General features: G+C 40.1%; 1 protein-coding gene across 1 annotated transcript; it reads right to left on the bottom strand.

Annotated features, from left to right (window-relative positions):
• Window positions 1-2,995: 2,995 nt before the first annotated feature.
• On the bottom strand, window positions 2,996-11,374 carry LOC118857031 (zinc finger and SCAN domain-containing protein 12-like). The gene is made up of 3 exons (XM_036767625.1): window positions 10,966-11,374; window positions 5,829-5,969; window positions 2,996-4,320 (listed from the first exon to the last, which is right to left on the bottom strand). Exons 1-3 carry the CDS (start codon window positions 11,372-11,374, stop codon window positions 3,023-3,025), a joined length of 1,848 nt encoding a protein of 615 aa, XP_036623520.1. The 3' UTR covers window positions 2,996-3,022.
• Window positions 11,375-11,427: the final 53 nt, after the last annotated feature.

Below are 11,427 nucleotides of genomic sequence, written 5' to 3' on the forward strand. Positions count from 1 at the left end.
GAACCTGATTCTAGAATTTACTGTGTGGCAGTAACCTGGTCTAAGACTCACCCAAATGACAGGGTATCTGGTCTTATTCCTACAGGCCTTTTTGCTGTCCTTTTGTATTTTTTCAGGCTTTTTCAGCAATTTGCCTAGTTAATCTTAAACCCACAACTTGTCTGCTATATCTAAATATAGAACAAGTCTATGTGTACTAAAGAAACCTGGAATAGATTAAGTTTACAATAAAGCATGTTAGATAGTTACCAACATGAGCATACAGAGAAACACAGGCAAACACCTTTTAGTATGCCTAACAGTCCTTTCTTCAGAACAGTCACAGACTCTATGAACCTATATGAGGAATAAGCAAGATGGGACAGCTCTATCCTGAAAAACAATCCTACAAAGGTTCAAAATGTCCTTCACCTTTTATTTAGTTGACAGAGGAAGTCCTTCAAAGCAAGGCTGTCCAGGCAGGCTAGCTTTTAACAGATGCTTAAATCTGAGTCCGAAGACTATTTAATTGTAGAAAAAATTTCGATACTCTCCTTATTTGGCAAAAGTTTGTTAAAAACAAATTTATCAATCCTCTAAACCCAAGCAGCTTTGCTTAGAGAGATCCAAAAGGACACAGACCTATCCTTCTTTTGAAAATCTCTGTGACCCAAGCTATGTCCTACTTATAACTTACAGCATTCAAGAACAGGAGGCAAAATTGCACAGTAAAGATTAAACAAGAGTCCGAAATTTAGGTTAAGAGTTTTTGATTCCCCAAACAGTATAAAAGCAACAACTTCAGCACAACCTTAAGAATTCACTTGGAGAAAAAGAGATACTGCTTGTAATTGGATTAATCTAAAAGGCTCCTACCTGTGCCCAAGTTACCACCCTCTCTGCAGGGAAATCAGAATTTCTCCCAGAACTTTGATGTAATTTCCCTTTAGAAACCGTTTGGATCTCTGATAAGGATGTTACAAAAAGTATTTCAGACTAGGACTCTGACATAATGCCATGACTTGATATTTCTAAAAGGGAGAGGATGGGGGCAGGGTTAATATGCTTTCACACGTGGAAACTTATGTTGGTAGCCATGGGAGGTGGAGATTTCATCAAGGGAGTGAAGGGGTGGAGGGAGAATAAAGTCAAAGAAGGCTGAGCAAGGGAGTATGGGATTATGGATAGTAGGGAGGATGCAGGCAGCAATATCATTTGCGGCATGAGAGTGACAGAAGGGAGGCAAATCTCCCCAGGGCCAGCGGTGGAATGAGCTTTTTAAAAATTCACTTGTATGCAAGAAATATGTTTGTCAGGAACTCCTGTATGTTTGTTTGCAGCTGGAATAATTGCTTATTGATATTTCTCACCAGTGTTTCATCAAAAGCAATATTAATAGTTTACCCATTCATCCTATTTTGGTATTGTTTTAAATGTTGGTCTAGTGTCATGTAGGATCAAATGGCAAAAATCACCAGATTCTAGCATTTTGAAGTGGCCTTAGCATTGTAAAAGCCTGCAAAAGATTGACACATACGTTGTTTTTTTTAAAACTTCATTTTTCTTGGGTTTTTTTTGGTCCGTTTCCTTCTGCAACATGGTTAATACGGAAATGTTTTGCACAACTTCACATGTATAATCTATATCAAATTGCTTGCCTTAAGGGGGAGGGAAAAATTTAGAACTCAAATTTTTTTTTAAAAAGAATGTTAAAAACTGTTTTTACATGTAATTAGAAAAAATAAAATATGAAAAGTTTTAAAAAGTTTGCAAAGCACTCTTCAATGGTAGTATTTAGATTAGGGAATAGAATAATGACTTCAAAAGGAAATAAATGACATTTGTGTAGTGCTTTAAATTTGATAGGAAAAAAGTAAGAGAGAAGTACAGCTATCCCTTCCACACTGCAGGAGTTAGGGGTATGGTGTATGGTGCCCCTGTGATTTGGAAAATCCATATAAAACTTTTTGACCCTCCCTTCCTACCAGAGAAGTCTGAATTGCTTCTTTTTATGGGGTATTTATAGTACCTTATTGTAAAGTTTGGGTATATTTGTGGTATTAAAAGATAAAATGTTGCTATTAGATAATACTACATATATATTTATGCGTTTCAGTTTCTAAACTTTTTCTGTGTCATCTGCTGGCCTTCACGTGTCATCTACATTATGGGGAAAGTTGAGATGTGGAAGAGATAACTGACTGTAATGTCTTCCCCTCCCCACCTCCACAGGTGATACTCAGGAGATATGCCTTGGGCTGCAACTTCCCCCAGATTAGAATGAATTGTAATGTTAGGTTAGGGTAAGGTTTTGAAGAGCCTTGAATATCAGGCAAAAGAATTTGGATGTTATTCTGTATATAGTAGGGTACCAACAAAAATGGTAGCATCAGAGAATCTAGCCTGGTGACCATATTAGTCTAGTCCTTACAAGCAAACTGGGTAAATACCAAACCACACACCATTTATATGGAGAGTCATTACTTCAAAATGACCTATTCCCATTACAATTAAATCTAATCCGAAGAAAGTGGCAACCCAAGGCAAATCTGTGCTTCTGTTTGTCAGACTGCTATGCCTGCTGTCCCCAGACACCCTGTGTGCATCCTCTTTCTTCACTTTAGCTCATACAATTTCCTCTGTGCATAGTAGTTCTCCCTTCAGTTCCATATATCTAAAACCTTATTCAACTTTTAAAATCCAACTCAAGCCCCATCTCCCCTGTGAAGCTACTCCTGACACTTCCAACCACAATGTTCTTTCTATCTTTTGAATTCCAATTGCACTCATTTTTCCTACTCACGCAATTAAAACAACTTTGAAACTCTTGTTTTAGGTGTGTGTTTTATCTCTTCAAAGAGACTGTAAGATCCTCAAGGACAAAGGACCATGTCTCATACTTCTTGATCCACACAGCACCTATTGCTATTAAATATTTATTGTTTGTAGGAATGGTGACCGAAACTTTATCCCAATATGTTTTGGGTACCACTCCAATGTAGCTGCCCTAATGCTAAACTTTGACAAAATTTTCCTATGGTCATTACAAAGAGACAGATTTTTCTACGTTGTGGACAGACTGATGTTGAGTAAGAGTTGAGTCATGACTGAAAGTCTTTCCACATTCGTTGCATTTATATGAGCCACTTCTAATGTGGATTCTCTGATGTTTACTAAGGTCTGACCTCTGTCGGAAGGCTTTCCCACACTCATCACATTGATAGGGCTTCTCCCCAGTATGTATTCTCTGGTGTTGAATAAGACTAGTGATCCCACGGAAAGCATTCCCACACTCATCACATTTATAAGGTCTTTCTCCAGTGTGGATTCTTTGATGTTCGGTAAGGACCGATCTCTGAGTGAAAGCTTTCCCACACTGATCACATTTATAGGGTCTCTCTCCAGTGTGAATCCGCTGATGCTCTATAAGACTCGTCCTTTGAAGGAATGCTTTCCCACACACGTCACATTTATAGGGTTTCTCCCCAATGTGGGTTCTCTGATGCTGAATAAGGCCACTTTGACTGAAGGCTTTCCCACATTCGTTACATTGATAGCATTTTTCTTTGTGGTGGATTTCCTGATGTGAAACAAGGGATGAATTGTAAACAAAGGCTTTTCCACACTCACTGCACTCATAGGGTTTCTCCCCTGTATGAACTCCCTGATGTTGAACAAGGATTGAGCGACGACTAAAACTTTTATCACACTGACCACACTGATGGGGCTTGTCTCTAGTGTGGATTTTGAGGTGATGAAAAAGGCCTGCTTTCTGACTGAAGGCTTTCCCACATTCATTACAATGATAGTGTTTCTCTCCAGTATGAAGTCTCTGATGTTGATTAAGGGCTGACCATCGACCAAAAGCTTTCCCACATTCATTACATTTATAGGGTTTCTCCCCAGTATGGATTATTTTGTGTCGAATAAGTACAGTTCTCCCACGAAAAGCTTTTCCACATTCTTCACATTTGTAGGGTCTGTCTCCAGTATGGATTCTTTGATGTTCAATGAGCCGAGAGTTCTGACTAAAGGTTTTCCCACACTCATCACACTCATAAGGTTTCTCCCCAGAATACATTCTCTTATTTTCAATAATACTTGGGCTCTTAGTGAAGTTCATTCCATTGTCATCACACTTGGACCGCTTATCCCCTGGAGGATATCCACGGGGATCTTCTACTTTTCCCTCCTGCTGTTCACAGGTTTCTTCATTCTCAGGACCTGTGGGAATTCCTTTAGTAAGTTTGCCAGATATTTCCCTGATTTTTTCCATTTCTTCAAGGTTTTCCAGCTTTGAAGTCAACTTTCCGCGCTCACTTCTGGTCTCATCATCTGAAACTATAAAAAGAAGTGGTTAATGACACTTTCCCCCGTGTTGGGAAGCAATAAACTGCAAGGGAGGAACAACGTAGGATAGGATAGGGATAAAAGCAGACTTATTATTTCACTGAACTTCTCCCAATGCAGGTCTTAATGAAACAAACACGAACCAGGATCTATGGCTCGTCTGCAACAATCACTTCAGAATACGGCGCAGGAAGGCCAATCAGAAGGCACCAGAAAGGGAACTCATTCAATAAGGTTGAAGGTGATTTAAAACCAAGGAATGGTGAGTGACTCTTTCCATAACTATAACATGGAAGCTATCCAGTCAGAAAGTGAGACGTGAAGGGGAGGGAGGAAGGAGGTTCAACTGAGATGATTTATTGTGCGATCCCCACCCTACAATCTAAGGAGACACGGCAGTAAAACTCGTCCCATGTACATTTTCTGAATATAAAGTACACATGTACTAAGGAAGACTTTTATATTCTCTCACCTTTGTTACTTAGTATTACCTCTCCGGAGGAAGCTGGGAAGACTGTGAATAAGGAAAATGTTGTGGCTAGTAATGGTAAACAATGATCAGTCATACATGAAATAAGGGAGGAAACAAAATAATACAGAGGAAACATCTCGACTGAAGCAACGGAATCATATATTTAGGGCTGGAAAGATTTCAGGATCTGCTTCGTTTTACAGATGAAGAAACTGATGCTCAGTCCCGGTGATTTGCCCAAGGTCACAAAGGTATTAAATAGCAGTGCTAGGATCTGAACTCCATATCCAGTGCTCTTTCCATTCTATGGTCCTTCAAACCAAAAAAGCAGTTAAACATAGTAAGAAAAGCCTTTGAAGACTTGACAGAGTCAAAGAGATATCATGATAATGTCATGATCTGGTAATGAAAACTTGTTTGGATAAAAGCTAGGAGCATTGAGCTTAATGAGCAGAAGGCTAGGAAAGGGCTTAACTAAGTGATAAAATGTAGCAGAACCTGGGGACATTTTGAATGGGAAGGAGGAAGTATAAAAGAACACTGGATTTGGATTCAAATCAGAACTCTACTACTTGTGACCTTGGGGAAGTCACTTGATTTCCCTGGGCCTGTTTCCTTATCTTTAAAATGAGCAAGGTGGGCTAGATGATGTCTAAGGTCTCCTCCAAGTCTTATGTACTACAGCAGGTTGAAATGGATGAAAGAAATGAAGAATACACAGCAAGGCTGAGACTAGAGGAAACAGGAAAGTGGAAAAGACTCTTTTAGCATAATAATAAAAGGAACGCTATCTATTTAGAGCACTAAAGCACTTCTGGGTAACTCTCCTCACTGTTCTCCACAGATAAGTTATTCCTCCATTCAACAAGCGTTTATTAAGTGTCCACTATGTGTTTGTACACTATGACTGGCACTGAGGATTCAAAGACAGTCTCTCTTTAAGAGGTTATATTCTACTTTGGTAAAAGGGGGAGAGAAAAGTAGACAGGTAAATAAATACAAAGTAAATAATTACAGATCTCCTCACCTCTCTCACGTAGGGATTGAGGCTCTGGTGATTCACACTGGAACTGGGCTGCCACAGGCCAGCGAGAGACACTCAAAGGTTGTTGTGTTTTTTCTACAGATGCCACCTCCCTCAAAGACATTTCCTGTCCTTGTGAACATGCTGAGTCCTGGGGACAATTAGGTTTAATTGGGTTTGTGAGACAATCTTTCTGGGAACAGGAAGTAACAATTTCACATTATCCAAAACAAGGAGAAGAAGCAACAATGCTTTGTCCTTTTTCACCTTTTTTTCACACCATTTCCTTCAACCTGGAATGTTTCCTCACTGTCGCCTTTATCAAAATCCTACTCATCTCCAAGGCCAAGTTCAAATGTCACCTCCTCCACAAAATTTTCCTTGACAATGGCCATTTTCCTCTCTTCTGTGTTTTTATAGCATTTTATTTGTAATACAACACTCATCATATTTTGAGTTGTATTGAGTTGTATTACAACTTGCATACATATCTTATTTCCCCTAGTAGATTAGAACATCAGAGATCATACTTTAATCATCTTTGTGCTCCCTACAGTGCCTTGCATTGACCCTTAAAGAGAACAGGCAATACATACTTGTTGAAGAACATCCAGAGGAAGAAAACCAAGATGGCCGAGGGCCTCAAGTTCATGGCATATGTGCATCAATTGAAGGAACTGGGGATTTAGACCAGGAGAAGACTTAGGAGCTGTATGATTATTGACTTCAAGTAACTAAAGCATTGGCAGATGGGAAAGAGATTGGACTTGTTCTGATTGACCCTACAGGGCAAAATGGAGAGCAATGAGAGAAAGTGGTAAAAGAGACAGATTTACTCTCTAATTAGTACCATCCTTAAGTGGAATCTTAGGAGAGAGTGGATTTCTTCTTATTTCAGGTCTTCAAGCAAAAGTCGGATGATGATCTTTTGGGGATGTTGAATCAAGGCGTCTTGTTTAGGAACGGCTTGAACCTGTTTGCCTCTGAGTTTGCCCTTTCAAATATGAAATCCTGTAATTCTGAACATTAAATGTCTCCTTCAATCCCAAAATTCAAAGAGTAAAAGATTCAGAAACCTACAGTCTCATCCAGGTCAAATGAAGCCTGAAACTGAATTCTCCTCTTACTGCTCTTACTGCTTACTGATCTTACTGCTTTTCAAAATGTTTCATTTTATGGCACCCCAGTGAAATTCTACTTCTCTTTCACAAAATTTGGTAGGGGCATGTTGAGGATGGAGAGGAGGAAATAGCAATCCTTTGAAAAAATATATGTTTAAATATATTTCAAACAGAAAAACAGAAGAGGGGAAAAAGGAATTTAGAACAGAGAGAAGAAAAGAAATAAAGAGGGATGGAGCAACGGAGAAAATATGAGAGGGGGAAAATGTAATGGGAAAGGGAAAAGAGATGAGAAGAATGAAAGGATAGGAAGAAGCTGAAAAAAGAGAAGAGAAAAAAAGAAGGGGAGAATGTGGAGAAATGAGGAAAAAATATGGGGAAAGAAGGAGAAGAATTAAAGGAGAGAATTTCTCTAGTGCACTCCACACAACAGTTCCAAACTTCCTCTATTTAATTTAAATCTCCAAATCCACATCCACCCTGCCATTCTTAGTAGATGGCTGTACTTCTTATCTTGAAGACATCACTGGTTCTGGAGTCAGAAGATCTGGGTTCAAATCCCACTACTATGTGACCCTGGTCAGGTCATTTAACCCGGGTCCTCCCTTTCCACATCTGTAAAATGAGGGGAGTAGGACTAAATGATCCCTGAGATCCCTTCCAGCTATAGGTCTATGATCCAATTTAAGATCGAACTGAGATTAAGGGCACGAACCCACAAGGTCTCACATCTTCCCTTCTCTCTACTTCAAAAGTATTTTTTCTCTCTACACCCGACTTTCTTCCCTTTTAGCTCCAAGGAAGACATAGCCCTCTCTTTTTAGTGCTCTCAATTTCATTCTCTTTTGCCTCTTTTGGGACCTTGACCCCTTAATTACATATTCTCTCTTTATTTCCCTCCCTCTCTATTTCATGAGAAATACTTCCTCCTATTTTTCCCCTTCCTTTCTCTACTCAACTTCTGCTGACTGATACCATCATCCATTCGCTCCTTGGGCAGAATTTCATCCTAGACATGTATTATTGTAATATTCGCTAACTCCTCTATAGTGTTTTAAGGTTTGCAAAGTATTTTACAAATATTATTTCATTTAATCCTCAAAACAACCCTCCAGGGTAGATGCTATTATTCCCTCCATTTTATGGGTGAGTAAACTGAGGATAAGAAGTTAAGTGATTTGCCCAGATAGTAAGGCTACAACTAATAAGTGTCTGAAGCAGTATCTGGATTCAGGTCTTCCCGACTCCGAGTTCAGCATTCTATTTAATATACCCACCTGGCTTGCTTCTAATTATTAGAGAAGTAAGGCATACTAACTAACTGCATGAGAATTGGCTGGAAGATTTGCTGTGAATTCCACCAGGTACATACACCCTGGCTATTTTATTGACATTACCAATAGGCCTAAACCATCATCTTTCCCTAATGACTTCTCTATTCTTGTTAAGGATTCATTAAGATTTGAAGTCACTGGGGCAGTTAGGTGGCACAATGGACAGAGCAATGGTCCTGGAGTCAGGAGAACCTGAGCTCAAATCCTGCCTCAGTCATGCACTAGCTGTGTGAGTCTGAGCAAGTCACTTAACCTCAACTGCCTAAAAACAAAACAAAACAAACAAACAGAAACATTTGAAGTCATCCATATAAACAATAATTTATCAGTCCTGTTGTTCTTCACTCAGAATGTCCCTTTGGTAAATCCCTGTCTCTTCTCTCCCCCTACTGCCACCAGCCCATTTTAGGTGTTCATCAATTTACAAATGGATTTCTTTAATAACCTTATATTTGGTGTTCCTACCAACAGTCTCTACAATTAATTTTGCAACACACCACCAAATTAATTTCCTAAAATTTTTTTAATGTCATTCCACTGCTAAAAAAAATTAATGGCTCTCCACTGCTTATACTTAGATTACAACCCAAATTAGGGTCCCTGAAGATGTATAAAAGGGCCATGAAGGATTGCAGCAACCTCTGGGCAAGCTCAGGAAAGCGCTGGGATTATGTCCACAGCCTTTTCTAGGCCACATACAAATTGGAAGTGGAACCCTGGAGACCAATCAACCCTTCCCATCACCTATCTCTAGGTCCTACTGAGTACAACTCAAGTTGGAGCAAGAGCAGGAAACTAGATTATAACCTGCTTAAAGACAGGGCCAACATCTTAGTCACCTTTGTATCTCAGAGCCTCTAGCAGCACTTTAGATGTAATAAGCACTAAATGTTTGTTGAAGTGAAATGAATGAGAAACTGAAGACCTTTACAGGTTCTCAAGGCATACCATGCTTATGGCAGGTAATCAAACTGCTGTCAGCTACCATTAGTGCCCACACAATGGCTGCGGAAAGAAAGACCAACTCCAAACGAGGGAAGCTGGTGGTAAAAGTTTGGGACCAGAGATGCTGGCCTCTTGAGCAGCATTCCCTTCCTTCCTTCCCACCTTTAACTTCTTAACCTTCCCTTGCTAAGGACAAGTAAAATTGGTTGGGTTCTTTTAGGCAAGTGTCATCCCCCTCTAATATGGATTCATATTTCCTCTATATGAAGCATGAGTATAGCCAAAGTCTGCCACTGTGTAAAGGGTTCCCCAAACTACGTGATTTGAGAGGCAGTGGGAGGCCCTTTTTACCCCAAATTAATCACCTGCATCCTGAATATTACATTTTTTTAAAAATAGGTAAAATTCTTCTCTTTTGGTGATGAGAGACAGTGTGGTATAGTGGTTAAAGAGCTGGCTTCAAAGCCAGCTATTGGGAGTCACTGACTCACTGGATAAAGTTCAAATTCAAGGCCCTCCACGATCTGGCCTGAGGTCATCCATCTACCCATATGTCCTGTCATTACACTTACAATCCAAACAACTCATTCTATTTACTGCTCTCTGAATATACTGTACTTCCTAGGAGAATGATTCCTCTAGGTACATCTAACTTCAAGACCTTAAGAAACCTCCTCCTCCTCTTGTCAACCCTGACTATTCCAGACACACTGAACATTTGCTCCTCTGAATTTCTTCAGCACAAATTGTCTATACTAATTGGCAGTGATCATATGCTGCCTTAACTTCACACATTATGTTTCATCTTTCAAATTAGGATGTGAATTCCTCAATTCGTTTCCATAAATATTAAGAAAGTCATTGTTCTGGGCACTAGAGATATAAAAGAAAAAAGAGAATATTACTGCCCTCTAGGAGCTTACAGTCACAGCTTAATATTTATATCTTCCATGGTGCTAAGCAAAGAGGAGGAACTAAACAATGAATGAATGATTTAATGAATGAAGTAAAGAAGAGCGGAAGATCAAAAAGATATGTCATCATCCACCAATATCCTGGGAGAGGAAATAGAACAAGAAAAGGGAGGCAGAGAGAGCACTAGATAAGGAGTTGGAAGGCCTACATCTGGCTCAGTATCTTAAGAGCTATATAGTAAAGGAAGTCAATTTCTAAGACGCCTTCCAGCTCCAGGACTTTATGAGCTAATAATATGTCTGGGTCACTGCCACTAATCATATGAGACAGGGACAGAGTAAAGGAATAGTTTGGAATGGTCCTAGGAGAAGTACTGGTAAGCAAGAAACTTCTCTCACCACACCCCCTTCTCACTACTGCTTCCCTATCTCATTTCTCCACTGTAACTGGTTCTCCTGTTCTGAATACCATCAATTAAGAATTGCAGAGGCAGTACAAAAATAGGATCTTGACCTTTCATGGCTGTTGAATTTCTACACTGAAGCAACATGAACTCCATCCCTAGCTGTTTTACGTCTTTTTTCCATGACGACTGTATTTACTTCCAAAGTTAAAAGCAGAGGCAACAAATAATGCTATTCAGTTTAGAAAGAAAACCATGAAGAGGGAAGGGGCAGTTCAGGTCATCAGTCTGCCATAATAACTCTAGGATGTATTTTGGATGAATACCTTTTGGTGGGTGATACTTAATGGACTGCAGATACACATCCTTGTTGGCCCACAAAAACACCAAAAACAAACAAACAAATCCCACACATCTCCCACTTCCCACCTGCTGTTCTGGTTCATCAAGCTCTTTCTCCAAATCCTCCAGCACAGTCACTGCCTCCTCTCCACTCTGTGGATGATGTTCCCGCACCCAGGTCTGAAGCTCCTCAGGCAGGATGGTTAGAAATTGCTCCAGTACCAGAAGCTCCAAGATCTGCTCCTTCGTGTTTATCTCTGGTCTTAGCCATTGGTGGCACAGATCCCGGAGCCTGCTCAAAGCCTCTCGAGGCCCAGAGGTCTCTTGGTAGCAAAACTGCCGGAAGCACTGCCGGAAACACTCTCTGGTATTGAGATGCTTCTTTGGCAGGGTGGAATCTTGCCTGAAAGTGTAACCCTCATCCTCAATGTTCACTTTCAAAACTCTCTCGAGGTCTTGTGGAGTCTCAGTGTTCCAGGGGGTTGCCATCCTAGGCCTGAAGAGCACTTAAGTTCCACTCTAGGCACTTACAATGTTTCTGC

Source organism: Trichosurus vulpecula, chromosome 7 (assembly GCF_011100635.1).
Source record: "Trichosurus vulpecula isolate mTriVul1 chromosome 7, mTriVul1.pri, whole genome shotgun sequence".
Taxonomy (NCBI): domain Eukaryota; kingdom Metazoa; phylum Chordata; class Mammalia; order Diprotodontia; family Phalangeridae; genus Trichosurus; species Trichosurus vulpecula.